The sequence below is a fragment of the Vicugna pacos genome, chromosome 21, assembly GCF_048564905.1.
Source record: "Vicugna pacos chromosome 21, VicPac4, whole genome shotgun sequence".
In the NCBI taxonomy this organism is placed as follows: Eukaryota; Metazoa; Chordata; class Mammalia; order Artiodactyla; family Camelidae; genus Vicugna; species Vicugna pacos.
Genome location: NC_133007.1, coordinates 5,566,025 through 5,589,342, shown reverse-complemented (window position 1 = coordinate 5,589,342; position 23,318 = coordinate 5,566,025). Strand labels below are relative to the sequence as shown.

At 42.5% G+C, this 23,318-nt stretch overlaps 1 protein-coding gene across 11 annotated transcripts in view; it reads left to right on the top strand.

Moving 5' to 3' along the window:
* Nucleotides 1–23,318, top strand: part of RGSL1 (regulator of G protein signaling like 1) — a 56,009-nt gene that overhangs the window by 22,781 nt on the left and 9,910 nt on the right. For 10 of the 11 annotated variants that reach the window (XR_012062673.1, XR_012062671.1, XR_012062672.1 and 7 more), the window contains exons 11-16: nucleotides 6,446–6,551; nucleotides 13,420–13,634; nucleotides 15,965–16,082; nucleotides 16,497–16,611; nucleotides 18,891–19,020; nucleotides 23,125–23,299. Coding sequence is in view for 7 of the 11 variants with exons in the window: in XM_072945988.1 (XP_072802089.1) it covers nucleotides 6,446–6,551; nucleotides 13,420–13,634; nucleotides 15,965–16,082; nucleotides 16,497–16,611; nucleotides 18,891–19,020; nucleotides 23,125–23,299 (859 nt within the window). In the remaining 4 variants the exon portion in view is untranslated. The remainder of the gene's footprint in view (nucleotides 1–6,445; nucleotides 6,552–13,419; nucleotides 13,635–15,964; nucleotides 16,083–16,496; nucleotides 16,612–18,890; nucleotides 19,021–23,124; nucleotides 23,300–23,318) is intronic. The other variant, XM_072945987.1, reaches the window with a different exon arrangement.

The window sequence follows — 23,318 nt, the reverse complement described above, 5'->3', positions numbered from 1 at the left end:
GGAGGTTGCGGGAAGGAGAAACGCATATGTGCAGAACCACGAGTGCGTGACGGCCTCGGGGCACAGACCCACAGCGCACACCGACCGTTTGATCCGGAAAGACAAAGTCAGCTGGGGTTCTCCCGGGCAGCGGGACCCGTGGGCACTGCGCTCCTTGGGACAAGGTGTGGGTTATAATCATCCACCTGGTGTCAGTGTCTGGGCAGATATGGAGGGCGCACAGGGGCTCCTGCCAGGCGTCACATGCTCTGTTGTAAAGAGTCCTGCATGAGAGCAACTGAGCACCGCAAAGATCAGCCAGGCGAGCTGCAGGGTAGTGCGGGGTGCCTGCTGTTGGATAAACGGGGACAGGGTCAGCCAACCAGCCAGGTAGGCCACGAACTCAGGCAGAAGCCTTTGTTGAACCTGGTAACACGCTCAGCAATTACCATGGGCCAAAAATGAGACCTGGTGTCTGCTCATTACAGTAAAATATTAAGATTATTAGAGGGTCTGAAAGGGAGGATTGTGGGGCCCTGAGTGGTGCCGATGGGAGAAGGTCCCCTTTAGGGTGGCGTTGGTGAAGGAAGGTGACCCTGTGGTTGTGGTCCTGGAGGGTAGTTGAGGTGTGGTGGGGGCAGCATCCACAGCCAGGGAGGGGGTCCTCCCAACAGAAGTTAAACCCCCAGTGGGGCCAGTTTAACGGGTATGATGAGGGCAAGCAACCAGGTGTCTAAAGGGGCCCCCGTAAGGCCATGAGACTTGACGCATACCGCGGCCTTCCGAAGCGCAAAGGCCCTCCAAAGGCAGAGCGCAGCCTGGCGGCCAGAGCACCGCCTCACACTCGAGCAGCAAGCGTTGTAGTAAGCAAGGGGGCTCTGGGGGTAATCACACAGTTAACTCTGCAAAATGCCACTCAAGGGGGTTGTCAGTAGCAAGTTGAGGTAAACAAGCATTTAGCTCAGCAGCCAAGTCCTGGGGCACACTGGCCGTCATCAGCCACCGTGTCTTCCTGGGGGTCAGCTCTGCTGCAGCGGGAGGTTGTGGTTGTGGAGGTGGCATTCGGGATGAAATCACATCCTGTGACACTGAGGGCTGGGGCACAGCCTCTTCCAACATTGTCACCGCTGGAGGAGGTCATTCCAAAGGGCGTGGCTCTCCCAGGTAGCCACCCGGGAGAGAACTTAGAGGCCAAGGGGTCTGAACAGGGTCACAAAGATTTGGGACTCCCTGCTCAAGGTTTGCTTGCACCACTGGGAGTGTCTGCTAGCATCACAAATTCTCAGGAGATTTGGGGGGTTCTCAAGGATGCATCTTGCAAATGAACTGAGCGGTGTTCTTTTTTGAGGTATAAGAGGGTTCCGTCCATAAATAATCAAGGTTGGAGGCACATATGTAAACTTAGTTTAAAGAAAATTTAGTTTTATGCTCCTGAAAATCTAATGTTTGGCTCTGTATGGCCACAGGTGGGTCTGAACTGCATAAGCCTCTCAGCCAATTAGGGTTAAAAGCAGGGCAGTGCTGTGGCCAGTGCCCAGAGGTCAGGATGCAGGTGACTGTTTGGGCAGGGCTGGCGGCCTTCAAGCATTTGTGCCATTGGTCCCATTTAAGAAAGAGGGCCGGAATCACCCAGCTGGCATCCGTGCCTCAGGGCATTTCGGGTGCAGCCCCTCTAGGGCTGAACTTCCACCACTTGCCTACCGCCATCCCAGGTGCAGTTGTGGCGCACACTGCGCAGTTCCAGCTCATTTCTAGTGTCGCCTCTCCGGGTTTAAGGAGAAGCCCCATGACCCAGATGGCACAAAGGCACAGAGTAAAGGCAACAGTGGCAAGCGCCTGCACTTCGCAGTTTCGTGCCTGCCCACTGACTGCCCCACGTGAACACTGATCATAGGGCCCTTGTGGGTCAGCCACTTGTTGGGGGCCCCTCCTCAAGGGTGGGGTAGGGCCAAGGGTTATAAATGCCACGCGTCAACGTGTAACCCAGCAGCAGCGTGGTAAGTGCGTGTTCTTCTAATGGGCCAGGGGACCCCAGCTAACCGCCCTTCCCCGGTCAGGTTGCTGGTGAATACTGGAAGGCGAGATGATCAACATCTTAAATCTGCAAGGAGACCCAAAATTGCTGGGGAAAATGTAAATAATATTGTTCTGTAAGATGAAGGCATTAGATTCCACCATATTAATGATCATAAGCAACACGGCCTGGCCAACCCAGTTGGGACAAGGAGCGTGGTGGCCACAAGGCCTAGAGCTTAACTGATAAGTGCTTTTAGCAGCAAGGAGCCCTTTTACGGCCCTGTAGCTTAGGGAACAAGAATTTTAGAAGACCACTGTGGCATTCAGCAATGCCAGAGGTCTCTGGCCAGTGTGGGAAATGAAAGTTCCATGGGATGCCCCGTTGGAGAGCCCAGTGCTGGGTTGTACAGGCAGTAAGATGAGGTAAATCCCTGACCTGAGTCCGTGATGTCGGGAGGGCCAAGAGGGGCAGGATGTATTTGGAAAAGAGATTACCCGCTCAGCAGAGGCGTCCTGGCAGACGTGGCTAGCTGCTGGCCGGGGAAGGCATCCGCACATGCACTGGTGAAGCAGGTGGTGCCTGCAGATGGAGGCAGCAGCCCCGTGCAATCCACTCACCAGCCGTTGAAAGACCCCCTTGCAGAACTGGAGCTTGCCAAGGCAGTTTCCAGTGTTTGGTTTGGGAGCATAATTTGCAATTTAAAACAATTTTTGCAAGGGCTGCGGTCCATGGAACACCCGTGCAGCAGGCCCAGGCCAGCGTGGCAGCAGCTCCCCCATGACTTAGAGAGAGACGGGACCGTTCAGCCAGAGAATAAAGAGTATAAATTGGTGACTAGGAAGGGCCAGAATGGTGGGGATGGGGTGGGGAAACTGGGGGGGTTATGGTTTTCTGGTGGTGGGTGGAGCTGATGGACTTGGTGAAGAGTTGGTGGTTGAGAGTCCTGAGCAGGTGGTGAACTGGATTCAGACAGGCATGCCGCTTTGAGATTGAAGACAGCCTCTGGTGTGGTAGCATTTGTGTCTGTCGGAGCAGGTGCAACCTTATTTATGACTGGTGCTGGGGGAGGGTTCCTCCAAATTGGGGTACCCCAAATGGGACAGCCTTGATCGTGAAAATCATCCCCCTGCCATTGGCCTTAACAAACCACTGGCTCATTAGCAACTGCTCACGAGTCAGTAAAAATACACACAGAGCCTTTCCGCGGGCAGTGGCGCTCTGCACGGCCGTCTGTACCACCACGGGCTCAGGAAGCTGAGATCACCCCGACTTGCTGTCTTTGATAAGCAGGCTCCACCGCACACGATGGTGGCACTGCCACCGTGTAATACATGGTCTCCCTTTCTTGTTCCGTCAGCTCTTCCCAGGGGTTAGCCCAGGTCACCAGAGGTCTGGGCAACAGGGGCGCCCTCACCAGCCCCTCAGGGTCAGGACTGGGGAAGTCACATCCTCCTGTATTTGGAAAGACCTGCCGTGTCAGGCTTAGCCCATTCCTGAAGGTACCATTTTCCTGTGAGGAGGTGGATATGGTCGTGCTGAGCCACTGTTGGGGGACGTGCCTTATCCATGACGTGACAGGAACATGGGTACGGAGGACAACAGGCTCCACTCCTACGAGAGCCTCTGTGTCTCCCAAAGCCCGACAAGCAGAAGAATCTGATGTTCTAAGGGAGCATGAGGAGATGGCTGTGGAGAGCAGCCAAGAGGAGCTGTGTTTAGTCTGCAGACTCCAGGACGCACGGTCCATGGTGGCCAGTGCCTCAACCCAAAAGGGGGAGCCAGGGGAATCGGGGAAGAGCTTGAGGAATTGACCTTTGTGCCTCCTATAAAGACCATTATTAAGCTTGTCTCCAATAAGATGTGGATTTGCATGTGACTGCATAAATGTGTCTGAGAATGATGGACAAGTGTGGTGAAGGGGCCTAAGGCATGTTGCATGAGGCTGAAGTGTAAACAGTTGACGTTTAACTGCAAACAGAATGTCCCATCCTTTAGAGGACCAATTCATGCCCAGAAGTTTCACACCTGTGGCTTGCCCTTGAACTTTGTGTGGGGCAACAGCCCATCTCTATGTTGTAGATTTCATTTTTGAAGAACATAGTCTCTGGATGTAGAATTCTTGTTGGAGTTATTTTTCTCAGCACTTTGAAGCTGTTATTCTGTTGTCTCTTGGCTTCCTTAGTTCACATTGAGGAGTCAGACTTCAGCCTTCACTGACATTGCTCAGTAGAAGGAAATGTTTCTCTTTTTCCCTCCACTCATCCCCTTTTTTCTGTTTGTCTTTGCTCTTACGCAGCTTCACTATGATGCGCCTAAATATTTATGCCATTCATGGTGTTAGGACTTTCTGCATTTCTAACTTGGTGTTCTTTGTCAGTTTTAGGGGAATTTCAGTCATTACCTCTTCAAATATTTGTCCTGCCCTGTTTAATCTCTCCCCTCCTTCTGATGACCTTACTACATATATTTTTGAAATTTTAGCCGTATGTCGTATATGCTTTTTTCTGTATTGTTTTTGTATTTTCTCTATCTGTTTCAGTCTGGATATTTTACTTTTATCTAACTCCTAGTACAATTCTCACTTCAGCTGTGTCATTTGTCATTAAACGTTTTATTAATTCTTAATTTTCTAAGTTTCTGTCACTAAACTTTTTTATTTTTTAGAATTTCCATTTTTTTTTCTTTGATATTCAGTCTGTGTTGATGATTCCCTTGTTCTCTTTTATCTCCTTGATGTATGTTAATAATAGTAATTAAAGTCCATATTTGGATCTCCTGTCTGTGCTGGAAATATCTATACATGTCTACATGTCAAACGTCATGTTTTCTCCCCTTGATTTTTGGTCACATGTTTTTAAATACCTTATTATTTGTTTTATTTGTGAACATTATTGGTATAAATTTGTAGAGGTAATTTGAGGCTCTGGGTGACGTCATTTTCCTCCAGAGATTTTTTCCTTCTGGTATATACTGAGCTAATAGCATCCAGAGACCCTTAATCCATTTAGGGATTGAGTTGGTTCAAAGCTGCGTTCATCCCTTCTGGTGGATGAGCTGTTTCTGTTTTCCCTGACTGTGTGTGGTCCCAGCTGAAACCCAGGGCGTTTAGCAGGGCCTCTTCTCCTTTGCTGTTTTGCATTTTTTTTTTCCCCTTCTGCCCTGAAAGTCTGCCAAAGCTTTACTCAGTTTCTCAGCAGCAGTTGTCATAATTGCCCAGTGCCTTTAGGGTAAAAGCAGCACTGGAAGGGTCTTTCGGCCCATTTTCTAAAGGCCTGTAGCCTCGTCTTCTGTCTTGCTGAGGCTTCAGCCTGCAGACACCTCTAAGGCAGCTAGCGCGTTGGTGTCCGCCTACCTTTCTGGTTTCCAGCACTCCCTTTGTTTCTAATCTCCACATGTTTTATCTTAATTCCTTACACGTTTGCTTTCAAGTTTAAAAAGGTGTGTGTTTTCATCCAACACTTCTAAGTGTTTGGGGTTTCTTTGGTTTTTTTGTTTTTTGGGGTTTTTATACCTAACGTTTGATTGTCTGGATTTTATTTTTTACCTACTCAATTGCATTTATTTAGATCCAGTATGTAGTTCTATTGCTTTCAGTCGTTTTTGTATGCTGTTACTAAAAACATTAGCAAACCGCCCCCAAATTTCCTGTGGGCTACCATCTAGTTAACAAACGTTTTAAAGCATAAACTAGGCTACGTTCTAATTTGGGGGGTGAGCTGAGTAACATGCCATCCCTACCCCTAGTGAGTTGAGAATCTGTACTTTATTCTACAATATTAAGCTCAAAGGGCTCTTCTAATACTGAGATCCTGGGAGCCTACTACTCTTCAATAGTAATGTTTTCATTTATTTTTTTTAAATAATGGTTTCTAAATGGCCGTGGGGAGCCAGATGCCCACCCTGAATTGTGTGTGGTGTGGTGCAATCCCACTTGAGAAGCTTGCAGTGGAAGCGGTGTCCTCAGATAAGAGAACGTTTCAGGTAAAGCAAGAAGGTGGAGGATACTCTTCATGAAGAGATCAAGCGCCTGCAGGTGTTGGCTGGTTACGAAGCAGGAGATCCAGAGGGCGAGGGGAGGGGTTTAGGATAGGGGAGCAGAGGTGTCAAGGAAGACTGACTGCCGTGAGGAGTATGGTAGTACCAACGGCTGACTGAGAGAGGGGGGACGTTTGGAGTTCAAATGAGAAGTATGATGGACTTGGTCTCAGCTGTCTTCTGAGGAAGGCGAGCCCTGCCTAATGGCCGACAGACCTAGATAACACTGGACTGGCGCGAGTATCAGCGGTGGAAATTGGCACTGACGGCCCGAGAGGGCAGCACTTATGGGGACTCTGGCTCTTCCCCGTGCATTCGATGTATGATTAACGCCCTTGTTACTTTGTACCCTCCTAATCTCTGCAATGTTCTTTATAACACGGTGTCCCCCAATATTGTGATTTTTTAAATTAGATTTTACAGTGAAAATTGTCGAAGAACCAAGGATGCTTTCAACCTCGCGTAGGAAAATGTCGCGCTTCAGAAAGACTGCTTTAAGGAAGCCCTCAGTAAGACCCAGGTAGGACATAGGATCTGGCTATGGCCACATGTCCGGGCACAGGCTGTCTTTAATCATACATACATGCACAAATCATTATTTATTTTCTAAAATTGGCCCCGTGCTCTCTATATTATAGAATTACTTTTTTAAACGTATTGACTTATCATGGGTATCCTTTCATGTGAGTATGAATAGATCTACCTCCTTCCATAGTATGGATGTAGCATCATTTATTTAACTACTTTTTTTTTTCAGTTTTCGGTTTTATTACATAGAATTGTTACAATTTGACTGCACATATACAATGTATTGCATGTAAATACATATACACAATATACTGCACATATTTTTTAATTTACATGTATGTGCTGTTCATTCTTTCTAAGAAATTTAGAGCTTTAGCTTTTTAAACTTACTTAGTGATCAAAGGAATAAAGCCAACCACAAAATAAAAATTAATTCAAACGGATACATACACCCTGCTATTAACAGCAACATTATTTATAATTAACAAGATATGGAGCATCCTAAGTGCATGTCAATAGATGAATGGATAAAGAAGATACAGCATATATATGTGATGGAATAAAACTCACCCATAAAAAAGGAGCATATTTTGCCACTTGAGGCCCTTCATTCACTTTTTTTTCACTTCAAAAACCAGAATTTTATAACTGGGGTAAACATTTCCATTGCATCAAAAACAACAAAATACCTAGAAATAAACTTAAATAGGGAGGTTATCTATGCTCTGAACACTGTAAAACATTGATGAAGGAAACTGAAGAAGATACAAAGAAATAGAAAGATACCTTGTGCTCTTGGATTGGAAGAATCGGCATTATCAAAATGGCCATACTACCCAAAGCAATCTACAGATCCAGTGCAACCCCTGTCAAAATATTCACATTTTTCACAGAACTAGAACAAACAATTCCAAAATTTATAAGAAACCATAAAAGACCCCGAACTGCCAAAGCAATCTTTTGTACACCTTTTTTTCCCTCTCTCTTTCTTCTTTTTGTTCTCTTTTCTTACATACGGTTTGATGACTAGAGAAGGTCCTTTAGCATTTGTTGTAAGGCTGGTTTGGTGGTGCTGAATTCTTTTAGCTTTTATCTGTGAAGCTTTTGATTTCTCCATCAAGTCTAAATGAGAGCCTTGCTGGGTAGAGTATTCTTGGTTGTAAATTCTCTCCTTTCATTGCTTTAAGTATGTCCTGCCACACCCTTGTGGCCTGGAGAGTTTCTGGTGAAAAATCAGCTGATAACCTTGTGGGAGTTCCCTTGTGTGTTATTTGTTGCTTTTCTCTTGTTAATTATAATATCTTCTCCTTATCCTTAATTTTTATCAATTTGATGACTATGTGCCTCGGTGTGTTCCTCTTTGGGTTGATCCTGTGTGGAACTCTCTGCACTTCTGGACTTGGGTGAGTGTTTCCTTTCCCAAGTTGGGGAAGTTTTCAGTGACTATCGCTCCAAAAAACTTTCTCAGGTCTTTTCTCTCTCTCTTCTCTTCCTGGAACCCCTATGATGTGAATATTAGTGCACTTCATGTTGTCCCAGAGTTCTCTTAAACTGTCCTCATTTCTTTTCATTCTTTCTTCTTTTTTCTGTTCTGCGGTAGTGATTTCCACTAATCTGTCTTCTAGCTCACTGATCCATTCTTCTGCCTCATTTAGTCTATTCCTGGTTCCTTCTAGTGTGTTGTTCATTTCAGTGATTTTATTTTTCAACTCTGTTTGGGTGTTCTTTATATTTTCCAACTCTTTGCTAAAAACTTCTCTCTGTGCATCTATACTCCTCTTGAGTTCTCTAAATATCTTCACCATCTTTACTTTAAACTCTTAGATAAATTGCCTGTCTCCTCATCACTCATTTCTTCTTCTGGGATTTTATCTTGTGCCTTGGCCTGGAAAATATTCGTCTGCTTCTTCATATAGTCTGTCTTTCTATTTGTATTTTTAGGTAGCTTAGTCACATTTCTCAACCTTGGAGAGGTGGCCCACTGTGGGAGACGTCCTATGTGTCCCAGCAGTGCACTCCCCTCTTGGCACCCAAGGGCCAGGGTCCAGCCAGGCCCAGGGTGGAGTCTGGCCTGTGTTTGTGGATTCCTTCCACAGGCTTTGGGATTGTTCTTTTCTTATTTCTAGTACCTGCCCCTGGTGGATGAGGCTGGACTAGAGGTTTATGCAGGTTTCCTGGCAGGAGGAGCCAGTGCCTTCCCACTGCTGGGTGAAGTTTGGTCCTGGCCCTCTGGTGGGTAGGGCCCTGTCTAGAGGCCTTGGTGGCTCAGGAAGTCTTCTGATGGGTGGGGCTCTGTTCCCACCCTGCATGTTGTTTGGCCTGACACTTCCCTACAGACTGTAGGGTGGGGCTAGGTCTTGGTGCTAATGATCCAATCAAGATGTCAGCCTCCAGGAAAGCTCATATAGATGAACACTCCTGAAATGTCTTCCACCAGCTTTTATGTCCCCTGGGTGAGCCGTAGCCATCCCCTAAATCCCCAGGAGACCTTCCAACGCCAACAGGCAGGCCTGGCCCAGGTCCTATGAAATCACTGCCTCTGCCCCGTGAGATTCTGTGTATGCATCCCAAGAGAACGAAGTCTCTGTTTCCCCCAGTACCATGGGGCTCTTGAAGTTAAGCCCCACTGGCCTTCAAAACCATACGTCCTGGGGTCTCCTCCCCTTCCCAATGCTGGAACCCAGGCTGGGGAGCCGGACGTGGGACTTAGAGCTCTCACTCCTGTGGGAGGGCCTCTGCGGCTTAATTATCCTTCAGCTTGTGGGTCGCCCACCCCAGGGGTATGGGGCCTGATTATATTGTGAGAACACCCCTCCTACCGTCCCCCTGTGGTTCCCTCTTTATGTTTCCAGTTGCAGAAGATCTTTTTTGTTAGGTTCCAGTCTTCTTTCCGATGGTTGTTTAGCAGTCAGTTGTGGTTCTGTTGTAGTCACGAGGAGAGGCGAGCTGTGGTCCTGCCACTCCACCACCTTGACCGGAAATCTCTTAACTATATATTGTTAATGGACATTTACATCAGCTTTAATTTTTCATTGCTGTGAATAATACCCCAATAAATGTCTTTGTACATGTGGCCTCGCCAGGTTGTGCTTTTCTGGATTGCGTATTGGTGTAGTACCTCCTACCTGGCTCCTTATTCTTGTCTCTCCCCCTCATAGCCGACCTTAGAGTCAGCCTCCCTAAGGTCTCACTGCCAAGGAAAGGCTCTGTGGCCCTTTTCTTTCAGGAGTGCCCACTCACCTCTCTTTCCACTTACCTTAGCACAAGTTCCATCTCTGCGGAAAAAGTTCTCCAGTTGTATACCTGCTGTGACTTCCCTCTCTGATATACTAAACCCTTAAAATATAACATCAAGAACTTACTGTGTACTAGTTTTTACTGCTCTTTAATTTTTAGATATGTTTTCTACCTTCTCAACTTGACTATAATTTGTTGTAAATCATGACAATTCATTCAGCCATTTTTTAATATTTATTTATTTATTTATTCACTTATTTATGTCCAGTCAATTTACAATGTTGTCTTAATTTCTGGTGTACAGCATAGTGATTCATTTATATATATAAATGAAAAAGCTTATATATATATATATATGCTTTTTCATATTCTGTTTCATTTTAGGCTATAACAAGATATTGAATATAGTTCCCTCTGCTGTACAGTAGGACCTTGTTTTTTTAATGTTTTATATATAGTAGTTAGTATCTACAAACCCCAAACTCCCAATTTATTCTTCCCCACTGCATTTCCCCCATAAGTTTGTTTTCTATGTCTGTGAGTGTGTCTCTGTTTTCTAAATAATGTCATTTGTGTCTTTTTTTTTTTTTTAGATCCCACATATAAGTGATATCATATGATATTTTTCTTTCTCTTTCTGGATTATTTTGCTTAATCCTAAAAGTGGGACGATCCCCAGGTCCATCTATGCTGCTACAAATGACACTATTTTATTCTTTTTTATGGCTGAGTAGCATATATTCCGTGTGTAAATATACCACAACTTCTTTATCCAGTCATCTGTCAATGGACATTTAGGTTGTTTCCATGTCTTGGCTATTGTAAATAGTGCTGCTATGAACATTGGGGTGCGTGCATCTTTTCAAATTAGAGTTTTCTCCAAATATATGCCCAGGAGTGGGACTGCTGGGTCATCGGGTAAGTCTACTTTCAGTTTTTAATATTTTCCATAATGGCTGCACCAAACTACATTCCTACCAAAAGTCATGGACACACACACAGACTAAAAGTGACAAGATGGAAAAAGATTTCATGCAAATGAAAACAATGAGAAAGTGGAGGTAGCAATATTCATATTAGACAAAATCGACTTTCAAACAAATTATATAACCAAAGACAAAGAAGGGCATTATATAATAATAAAGGAATTAACACAGAAGAAGGTATAACCTTTGTTAACATATATGCACCTAATACAGGAGTAGCTAAATATGTAAAGCAAATATTAACAGACTTTTATAAAGGGCAAAATTGAGTAATACAATAATACTAGGAAACCTTAACACCCCACTTACATCAACGGACAGACCATCTAACAGAAAATCAGTAAGGAAATGGTGGTCTTAAATGACACATTAGACCATTGGACTTAATAGATATTATAAGACATTCCATCCAAAAATAGCATAATACACATTCTTTTCAAGTGTACCCAGAATGTTTTCCAGGATACATCACATGTTAGGCCACAAAATAAGTCTCAACAAATTTAAGAGGCTAGAAATTATCTCAAGCATTTTTAAGTGTCCATCAACAGATGAATGGATAAAGAAGTTGTGATACACACACACACACCATGGAATGTTACTCAGCCATAAAAAAAGAAAAATTCTGTCATTTGCAACAATGTGGATGGACCTAGATGGTATTATGCTGAGTGAAATATTATCTACATTATCTACATTATCAGTTTTATGTGGAACCTAAAAGAATAAAGCAAAGGAATGTATATAAACAAAACAGAACAGACTCACAGATACAGAGAACAAACTAGTGGTTACCAGTGGGGAGAGGGAAGCTGGGAGGGACAAGATAGGGGTAGAAGATTAAGAGATACAAATTACTACATACAAAATAAACAAGCAACAAGGATACATTGTACAGCACAGGGAAGTATAGCTACTATTTTGTAATAACTTTAAATGGACTATAATCTATAAAATTTTGAATCACTATGTTGTACATCTGAAACTAATATAAAATTATAAATCAACTATTCTTCAATAAAAAAGAAAATGGAGACTAAAGTTGGTGAGATGATGCTAGCAAACTAAGCTCAAGGTAAGTAGAAGGCAGTAAATAATAAGTATTGGAGTGGGAATCAATAAAACAGAGAGAAAAAATAGAGAAAATTCAGGCGTGAGTAGGTTTTTTGGTAATGATCAACAAAATTGATAAACCATTAGCTACACTGACAAAACCAGAAAAAATGAGATGACACAGATCGCCAAAATCTGGATAAAAAGAGAGGGCACGACCACTGACCCTACAGAAATTAATACATATGTAAGAAAATGTAAGGAGTAAATTAGACAACTTAGATGAAATAGATAAATTTCTTAGAGCGACTGAGGAATAGAAAATGTGAGTAAATCTGTAACAAGAGAAGAAACTGAATTAATAATTTGAAGTCTCACAGAGAAAAGTCTAGACACAGATGGCTTCACTGCAAAAACTTGTGAAATATTTAAAGGATAAATAATGCCGATCATCTATGACCTCTGTGAGGAAATACAGGGGAAAAGGACACTTGCTAACTTATTCTATGAGGCAGGCAAGTAGCATCCTGATCCCAAAGACGAACAAAGTTATCAAAAAAAGAAAACTACAGACCAATGTCCGTCTTAAATCTAGATATAAAATTCCTCAAGCCAAATTCACCCACATGTAGGAAGGATGCCATAGCTTGGCCAAGTGGGATTTGGCCAGGAATGCAGGATTGATTTAACATCTAAAAATAAATTAATACAATGTGTCATATTAATAAAATAAGGGAGGAAAATTTCACTTGATTATCTCAGTTGATGCATTAAAAGCATTTTACAAAATCCAGCACCATTTATAATAAAAACCTCAGTAAAATTAGAAGAGAACAGTCTCATCCTTTAAAAGGGAGCATCTATTTAAAAAACCTATAGCTAACGTCATTCTTAATGAGATAGGTGTGTGATGGAGGAAGAGCAAGTTGGACGACTTATGGGTTTATGTGGAGAGCTTGAAACAATAGCAATGACATAAAGATGAGGTTCAATGGGCAGCTGAAGTTCTGAAGTGGGGCTCATAGAAACTAGAGACACAGTTTCACCATATCAATGAAAATCACTTCACCATATCAATGAAAACCACTTCCCCACAAGAATGAAAACTGAAACCACAGAGGATGCAGAGATTAACCGCGGTTGGGGGGAGGAGGGAGGCAAGGTTCATAAGGCAAAAGTAAAGAGGACTGAAGGTGAAACATTAGGGGCACCTGTATTTAAGGAACCGTGAAAGAAGAAATTAGTAATGGAAACTTAGAAATATTGATCAGTAACTGCTGATCACTCGTGCTCTGCCTCACTGAAATGATTGCCCATTGAAGCCACAGTGTAAAAAGATTTTCTTGGAAAAAAAAACTGTCCCCTTTAAAATACTCCTTCTCCTCTTCCATTGGGGTTGTCATATGACTGGACCAAGCTTAGGATGGGTACCTAAAAGTTTAAGTTTATCTCCAAGGAAATAAGGTGAGTAACTCATTCACCCTGCTCTTCAGTCACAGCCAGAGCCTTGCAGCCTGGGAGGTGCCCTTCCCCATTCCCCAATCAGAGCAGAATCCAGGGTCACCAGCCCTGTCTCTCCACCAGTGATGCCTTCTTGTTTTCCAGAAACTTGACAGAAGTCCTCCTAAACCCACACCACTTGGAGTTCTTCATGGAGTTCCTGAAAGAACGGAAGGCTGACAGCCCATTGCAATTCCTGATGGCCATACAGAAGATCACTGTTGAGAGGAATGAAAAGATTTACAATTCTCTCCTTGAAAACATAGTCAAGACTTTCTTCCAGGGCCAAAACTCTCCTGGTATGCATCTTTCTCTCCTGATAATGTTTCCTTTGCCCTTTCAAATCTTAGAAGAGTTTGGGAAAGAGCCTGTCTTTCCCAAGGCAGGAAACAACAGAACAGGACAGAACAGAACAGGACTCAAGACATAGAACGGGAGACAAGATAAACAGCAGAGCAGAGCAGTGGCCACACGAGGCAGTATTGAGACAAAGATGAAGAAGGTCAGCGAGCAGAGAGGGATAAATGAGGAGTTTCAGATTGGCAGATACACACTACTATATATAAAATAGATAAACAACAAGTTCCTACGTTATAGCAGAGGAAACTATATTTAATATTTTGTAATAACCTATGATGAAAAAAAAATGTGTAACTGAATCACTATGCTGTACACCAGAAACTAACACAACATTGTAAATCAACTACACTTCAGTCAAAAAGAGGGACAGTGAAAGCAGAGAACAGTAAATCCATTTTTTTAAATTGAAGTACAGTTGATTTATAATAGTTTCATATGTACAGCATAGTGATTCTATATATTTTAAACTCCATTTAACGTTATTATAAAATATTGGCCATATTCCCTGTGCTGTATAATATATCCTTGTATCCTACTTCTTTTATACCAAGTATGTTGTACTTCTTAATCCCCTACCCCTATCTTGCCCCACCTTCCCTCTCCCCATTGGTAGCCACTAGTTTGTTCTCTACATCTGTGAGTCTGTTTCTGTTCGGTTATAGTCATTCATTTTATTTTTTAGATTCCACGTATAAGTGATAAAATACAGTATTTGAAAAAGGAAAAAAATAAATCAAATTTATCACTATTTTCCTCCAAGAAAAGAGAGGAGAACTTAAGGAAGCATAGGCAAAATAAAAAAACAAACCTGTCTGCTTTGTTATTCTTTGATACGTAACCATTCTGAAGTATAATGTTGAAAAGACAAAACGGATGGTTGGTTAAAATCAGAATTTGCTTGTAGTTCTTAAGCAAGAGTTTTCCTTAAATTCTCAACATGTGCTAGTATTTAGTTTTTTATAATAAATAAAATCGTTTTAGAAAAGCTGAAATAATAATATAATAATAAATCTAAAACATAACAGCAGCAGTAAAAGAAGCCAAGTGCAAAACACTTGCACTTATATGTAAAATATATCCTCTCATTTAGCTTTATTTAACCCTGAGAGAAGGATTTTATTTAATCCTTAAAAGGTAGGGATATATAGCTCCATTTTACCAATGAGGAAGGTAAAACACAGAGAAGTTAACTAGTCCAATTGTTGGAACTTGAATTCAAACTCAAGTCATTCAATCCTCAAATCAACCAGACTGGAGTTAGATACAAAAACAAGAGTTAGCAGCATGCACAGTTGGCATGCCCACCCTCCATAGGTTGTGAAGAGCACTAAAAGGTACTGAAAAGGAGAGCTGTCTCCCTGAAAATCCTTGTTTCATCAATTTTGTCTCACTTTCTTGCCTAAGGCGGGAAGGCAAATCTCACCCATGTAAATTCATCTCAGCCAGAAGCAGAGTTGCAAGTACTGACCTATAATGCTAGAGGAAAACAAAAGGAAATGAGCGTGGGCCCATCCTGGAGGTAAACAAATCTTAAAGCAAAGCAATGAAGATAAAGCCTCCTATTTTGGAATAGATGAGCAGATAGGTTGGTGTGCATTTGGCTTGTGGTAAAGCAAGAATAAGATTATACATTTTATGAAAGTAGAAAAGATAAAATTGGCAAGTATTTACTTGTAAGTAATATTTATTTATTGAGTCTCAGGATATCAAGTTCTGGGCATCATTTTGAATGAGCTAGAAGAGAAAGACGAGTATGTAGACCCTGTCCCTGATAAGTTTTTAAGTTTTATTACTGAACACAGCAGTCTTTGAACACCTGGAAAATCATATTGCCCTTAGAATACTTATTGGTAATCTTGGATTTCCCATCTGCCTCAGCCATTTAACTTTAATCCTTTATTCCTCAACTCTCTTTCTAAACTTCAAACTTACAACTTTAAACGAGCTGCAGAAATGAGTCCTTTAAACATTTCTTTCCCCTTAAGCACTTACCTTTGAAATTTGAATGGAACCAAACCAGGATAGAATTTGCTCTACAAACACACTTACACATAACATTCCAAATGTGCTTGTGAGATTTTCAAACAAATTGTGGCGAGCTGAGTCTAACCAGATTGAGAATAAGGAACCATAAGTCTCTAAGATGAGAAAAAACAAACAAACAAACAAAAAACAAAACAAGACAAAAAACAAAACAAAACAAAAACCAGCTATCAGAAATGGTAGACAAGAAAATGATGACTTTCTTTCTCTCTCCTGCATTTTCTAGAAGAATTACTGCAGTGCGATGCCCCTGTTATCAAAGAAGTCTCTCACATGAGTCACATTAGCACAGCCATGTTGTTACTGCTCCAGAGCTATGTCATGAGGTCTCTGGAAGACAGGTGGTGAGTGTTTTCGGGGGACAGTGAGAAGGCAGTGATTCTCTGGAGTCGCTGGTTGGCTTCTGAAAGCCACCACTTACTCAAGGAGCCTCATAACCCATTCTCATAGTGATAGGTTGGCCTTGACTGTTACCTTTTATGTGCCGGGTTTTTGCCTCCTTTGCTACTTATTTTAATTGAAGTATAGTCAGTTACAGTGTGTCGGTTTCTGGTGTGCAGCATAAATGTCTCAGTCATGCACATATATACATATATTCATTTTCATATTCTTTTTCATTAAAGGTTATTATAAGATATTGAATATAGTTCCTTGTGCTGTACAGAATAAATTTGTTTTTTAATCTATTTTTATATATAGTAGTTAATATTTGTAGATCTTGGACTCCCAAATTTATCCCTTCCCGTCTTTGTTGGCAGGTTTAAAGATTACCAAGATCTGTTCCCACATCACCGTCAGGAGAGGGAACGTGAAACCCTAACTTCGACCAGGAAGTCCTCAAAGACAACGGCAACTTACCTGCATGGATCCCAGGTCAGTGCGGAAGACGGTGACGACAGGACACTGGGGACAAGAAAACAGTCTAGGCATTGTCACTACACTGTTACCTTTTTTATTCACCAAAACAACTACCCTTTGGGGTAGGTTTTCAAATCCCCATTTACAAAGGCGGAATCTGTGGCTCAGAGGGATTGCTCTAGTGGGAACGCAAGGAAATCCCTGTCCTCGCTACTTGTGATTAGAACCAGTTGAGTGATGGGAATGGTCGCATGGAGATCAAAGCATCAGGTGTTTTGTTTTTTACTGCTGAAAGCTAATTTGGAGGACATTTGATAATCCTTTCTGCACCCTTACTTAGTTACTTACACATCCAGTCACTGGCATGACGGAACAATTAGGCCTCCATGTACCGGGTGAGCCCCTTACTGTACGACCAAGGGCAGACTTGAACACAGGGGTCTGCAGACCAGCGGCTCCCGAGGGAACGCAAAAGGCCAAAGAGCAGAGCGTGTCTTTTTCTCTCTTCCAAACTCATCAGTCATCCAGTTCATTCTCCCGTGGGAGGAGAGAAAAAGGAAAGAAAGAGGAGACAGGAATGTCATTAAAGAGCCTCTTCATATGGTTGGAGGAAAAAAAATACACACTCCTCTTAATCAATTGTTCATTGCGTCGCAGAATTGGTTATTATCAGAAAGATTTGAGCCTGGCTCTGCCTGACTCTAAAGATCGTGCTAAGGCCCCTGAAAACAACGCCTGTGTCACTCCCAGATGGACAGAAAAACTAGGGGTTACCGGTGGGGACAGGAACGAGGGGAGGGGCCAGATAAGGGTTGGCGGGAAGGGTTATTATGAGATTATATGAAATCACACGTGTGAAACTTCTGAGAATTGTAAAGCACTCTAGAGTTTCAAGAATCATTCAATTAAAAAACATGAGAAAAATTTTAAGAAAAACAGCAGATTCTCAAATTGTATGTGTATTATAATCACAACTATATAAAATTATATAAACACTGGCTGAATTAAAAACAATTACATTAGAATAGTGAAAAAAAGCAATGCCTCTGCCCACTAATGCAATAAATGTGCCACTCCCTCCTTCGTCCTCTTTATTTCATCATATGTGGAAAGCTCCATGTCAGGGTACCACGAAGGATCATGTGTCATATTAAAGCGCCAGGATGCTTTGTTTTCATTTCTGGGTTCCGGTTGCCCTCAGTTAAGAAAGTAAGAAAAGGATCCAGTGTGTACCTAGTGCCTACTTTGTGCCAAGCACTGTACGTGGGGATTTACATATATCATCACTAACCTTCACCACAGCCCTGAAGGCTGCTGTTTCTGTCTTACACATGGAGACATTGAGACATAAGGAAGTTGGCCCGAGTTACCCAATTAAGGTGAAGCTAGGCTCCAGACTCAAAGCTTCTGCTACTAAATCCAGTGGTTTTGTACTTAACCACTGGCTTGCGAAAGCCAAGCTTACACTGAGGTTCCCTCTCTACAGAATGAGACAGCTGAACTAGTTGATCAGCAAGGTTCTTTCTGGCTCTAAATAGCAATTTATTAAGGGGTAGAACAACTGGAGAATGGTCACTGGGTATCTATTAAGAAATGAATGCAGCAAGGAAGGTATAGCTCAAGTGGTAGAGCGCATGCATAGCATGCATGAGGTCTTGGGTTCAATTCCCAGTATCTCCTCTAAGAATAAATAAATAAACCTAATTACTTTCCCCACCAAAAAGAAAGGAAAAGAAAAAAAGAAATGGATGTAGAAATATAACAGGCATTTGTTTGTGTCCGTGTATGTGTGTGGTGTGTGCATGTAATTATGTTTTTCTTTAAGTATTGCTTAAAAATAGTTTACTCATTTCCTTATTTCTTCAACATTTCAAAATCTGCCTGAGCCATTATTTCTTTCTCATGAGTCACACTTATCTCTGTCCTCTGTTTCTTCCTGTTTTTAGCTCTCACACTTCCTCTCCCAGTCATGGCATCTCAAATCATCACCATAGAAAGACTGTAGAATTTGGAGAATTGCCAAGGGTCCCAGCCATGCCTGGGTGAAGCCAGGATTTTCCACCCACAAAGAACTTGCATTACGTTCCCAGAATAAGATACCAATTTATTAAGGGCTAGATAAACTGGGGAATGACCATCAGATATCTCTCTGACCTGAGTTTCCTCACCTTTAAATTGCAACTAAAAATTACTCCTTTTAAAGTACTGAATGTCAAGTTTCTGGCACATAGTAGACAGCCCATGAACAGCAGGCTATACTAAGGAAAATGTCTTACTCCTTTCTCTTTCTGCAGAAGAGAGGCTTGCTGAAGATGATCAGCTTTATCAAGAGCTTTTGTAAGTACCGCAGATGTATGTCTAATCTCCAAAAGCGCCGGGAGTTTGAAGACTATCTTCACCTGGAAGTACATGATAACAAGGAAAGTAAGTCACTTCTCTATTTATTCCCCTTTCCCACTGGTATTTTAGCTACCAGGGTTAGTCCCAGCAAGAAACTGCAGAGCTTACTGCTTTGTGTCATGCTGCGACTGAATCTAACTTGGGTCCAGTCATCCACATGTGGTGCAGCCAATCTACCAATGCCAGGTTGTGGTGAAGGAAAGTACAGCGTTTATTGCAAGGCACCCAATGTGGAGTCAAGCAAAGAGAATGGGCAGCTCATGCTCAAAAGACCCAAACTCCCCGATGGCTTTCAGGGAAGGGTTTTTAAAGGCAAGCTGAGGGAGAGGGTCACAGGGTGCCTGATCATCGGCGCATGGACATTCTTCTGATTGGTTGGCGGTTAGGTCATCGAAGTCAGTATCATCAACCTTCTGGTTCCAGCCAGTCTGGGATCTATGCACTGGTGGTCAGCATGCAGTTAACTTCTTTCACCTGGTGGAGGTTTTAGTATCTGTAATACAACTCAAGGATATGGATCAAAATATTATCTAGAACCCTTGAGGAGGAACTAAAGGCCCTTGACTTTGTTTTATGGCTAAACTCTTATTATTTTGTCTTGCTTGACTGTTTTCCTTTGTCTCTGCATTTTCTCATTTCTCTGATAAAATTTCCTCTTTGGAACTCAGGAAAGACCTAAGAAACTAAAGCTTTTCTACTAACAAGAGTCAGGGGACATGGGGAACAGGGGTGTCTGTCCCTGGGAAGGCCCTACATGATCCTACTCAGTTTCAATGCCTGCATTAGCCTGGGGTCTAGCAAGAACTCCATGCCCTAGGTGCAAATCCAAGCCTAGCTTCCCCCCCCACCACCAGAGAGGATGTGAGCCCGGTAGATTCTGCTAAAGGAGCCAGAAAGGGGAAGGAATGACTAGTCTCAGGCACTTTGAGATCTCACGTTTTTATAAAACTATTTCATTATGTGGTTTGTCCATAGTATCGATTTATTCTGCTGCTTCATTCATTCATCCGCTTGTTAGTTCGACACACTGTTTTGAGAATCCACAGTGTGGCAGGCACTTTGTCAGGTGCAAGAGGTACAGTAATGAACGTACAGCATAGGCTCTGCCCTCGTGGCACCTACAGTTTTGAGGACAAGACAGAAAATGAGAGTCAAAGATGTTGGAGCCAGAGGGCCTGGATTTGAATCTGCAACTTTCTAACTGGAGGGGGCCTGTGAACGAGACTTTGTGCCTATTTCCTCATCTGCAGAATGGCAATAATAATTGTGTCTTTCCCATCGGGTTGTTGTGAGAATTGAGTTAGTACATGTAAACCATCTTAGAACTATTCTTGGCAGCAGTAAGTGCTATAAAAAGGTTCATGAGTATTCTTGCTGTTTTTATATAATTGTGATGAGTGATTCCAATGATAATTGCAGAAAGATCATAACTAGTCAAGGAGAATTGGGGAGACTTCTCCCAGAAAAATGATATAAAAGTTGAGTTTTGGGGAATGAGAAAGTTAGGCAGGCAGAGTAGGAGACGAGCAACCTCTAGGATGCATAGAATCCTAAAATAAGAAAGAGAATGGTATAGTTTAGGAACTGCAATCAGGCCAGCTGGACTAGAGTCATAAGATGGGGAAAGTGCCTGAGAGAAGGCTGGAAGGATTGGTAGTAACAAATCTCACCTCTCTTGACTTTTGAGTTGTCCCAACTTTGACTTTTAACAAAAATTTTTTATATGTTTTATGAATTGCTTCACAATCAAACATTTAGGATTTAAGAATAGCTCTTTGGTTCCTTCTCTTTAAATAAAACTAGCTCAAACCCTTATGCCCCAGAATGGTAGGAAGTTCAAGTTCACCCTCCTTCAACTTCCCGCACCCCAGCATTGTATGCGAGCCAACAACGAAGGTGCTTCTGCAGCTCAGTGGGAAACCTGCTTGATCAGCGGTCTGCCTTCTACTATGATAACTTAGCCTTTCCTAGGATTGTCATGTCCTTCAAGTAACCGACCCATTTATCATTATGAAAGGACCTTCTTTATCCTTGGTAATATTCATTTCCCTGAAATACACTTTGTCTGATACTAAAATAGTTACGCCAACTCTCTTTTTATTAGTGTTAACATAAATACCTTTTTTTCCATTCCTTTACTTAGAATTTATTTGTGTCTTACATGTAAAATACTTCTCTTGTAGCCAGCATAGAGTTAAGCTTTGCTTTTAAAAAAATTCGACCTGAAAACCTTAGCCCAGTGGAGAGCCAGTTGTTAAATATTCAGGAATTTTGTGAGCCAGTTGACAGACCATCAATAGCTTGAAATCAACTGTGGGGGAGTGTTTACTACAGAAATTGGCAAATAACCCAAACTGGGTCTTCCCCTCCCCTACCAGAGCCAGTTTACAAGTACAATACTGCTTTCAGATTTTGAGGGTAGATTAGCATCCTCTTTTCCTAAACTACTTGACTATCATTTCACCTTCCACTGTTATCCAGATTTTTTTCCCCTTCAAATTCGAGGCTGAGAGATAAAGAAAGAGATTGTAAGGTAGTAAGGAGGGACCTTATGTCTTCTTTAGTGTGGTAACCCCAGGACCTAGTAGTGGGACATAACGGGAAGCAGGTATTTACTGAATGTTGTAGTTACCCTCCTGTCCTATGTGTAACACTGCACCAAAAGGAACCCTAACCCTAACCCTAACACTAACCCTAACCCCTAACCCTAACCCCTAACCGTAACCCCTAACCCTAACCCCTAACCCTAACCCTAACTATAACCCTAACCCTAACCCTAACTATAACCCTTAACCCTTACCCTAACCCTAACCCTTAACCCTAACCCCCAACCCTAACCCCCAACCCTAACCCTTAACCTTAACCCTAACCCTAATCCTAAACCCTAACCCTAATCCTAAACCCTAACCCATAGGGAGCACTATACCCACACCAGTTATTCCTGAACGGATATCCAGAATAATAGGTTTATTAGTACGTTTCTAATATATGTTAGTAGTTTATTTATAGAGTACATTCTAGAGCCGAATTAAACAATTTTCTTATGTCAGGCATGTCAGTGGCCTCGGATGAGTAGGCCGGACTCAAGGCCGAGGCCACAACAACGTGCTTGTAGTATAAGGTAAATAATGATTGTACGCATGCGCCGGTTATGTAAGTTTTAGAAGCAAGAAAGTAGAAGTGTGCACGCGATGGTGGTGTTATGGAAGCCTCTTGAACAAAGAGATGAGCACTGCACATGTGCAGGCAGGAAACAGATGAAAGCAGGACACGTGCACCTCGGGGGGTGGGGGCGCCATCATGTTAAACTAGAAGAAAATGCTGAGCGCTGCCGCCCGCTGCCACCCTCACCACCCGCTTGCGCTGCAAGAAAGTGCTGTTTTGCTCCATGTCGGCTCCTCGCACATTTTCCCGGTTGGACAGCTCACCTGCTCGAATCCCTCTTCAGCCCCCCTCAGCTGACAAGGCAGTTAACCAAGGTCTACCCGTCAGCTCCAGCCCCAAACTGTTGTCAGCCCTGAATCCCTCTGAATGAGTGTCTTTGGCTACATCTTAGTCAAGAAACTTGCTAAAATAAGTGTCTTATTTTTCTGAGACACAATCCAAACTTTCTAGAAGTGTCTGTGCTTTTCTTTACTCATTTCTGTCTTTTTTCTACTCAGTTTCTTTAATAAACTTCTTCTCTATTCTTCATGTTTGAGCTTTTCCTTTGTGCTGTTTTCCTAGTTACTTCTAAATTGCTTCCCCAGTAACCCTTGATAAGCATCATCGGACCCCACTGTATTTTGAAGATCTGGTCCGCATATTCGGCCTCTGAAGAAACGTTAAGGATTAGCCCAACTATGGTGTTGATTGTATTTCTATTAGTCAAGCACCAGGAATACACCGTACTCAGTTGATTTTTTTTTTCATTATATGTGTTGTCATACTAATCTGAGCAGATGGCTTTTTCAGCACGGTTAAGCCTAAGTTACAGGTTGAACAAAAGGGTAGGGAATCACTATTTCAACAGGCCCAAAGGTGGGTGCACAGTTTCTTTCTTTTTTTTTTTCATTTGGGTTATGCCCAGGTCAAAAGCTTCATGCTTAGAAGTGACATCTTGTTCATTCCTCTCTCGTTCTGTCTCAGATTTCTCCATATCCCCAAACACACCAGGACGCCTGGCCACAAATCCCACCAGTGTCCGGGGTGCAGACCATGAGAATGGAGACATAACCCTTGTGAAGCGCCGGATATTTGGCCACAGGATCATCGTTGTCAACTTTGCCATCAATGATTTATATTTCTTTTCTGAAATGGAGAAGTAAGTGTCCAGTTTCTCC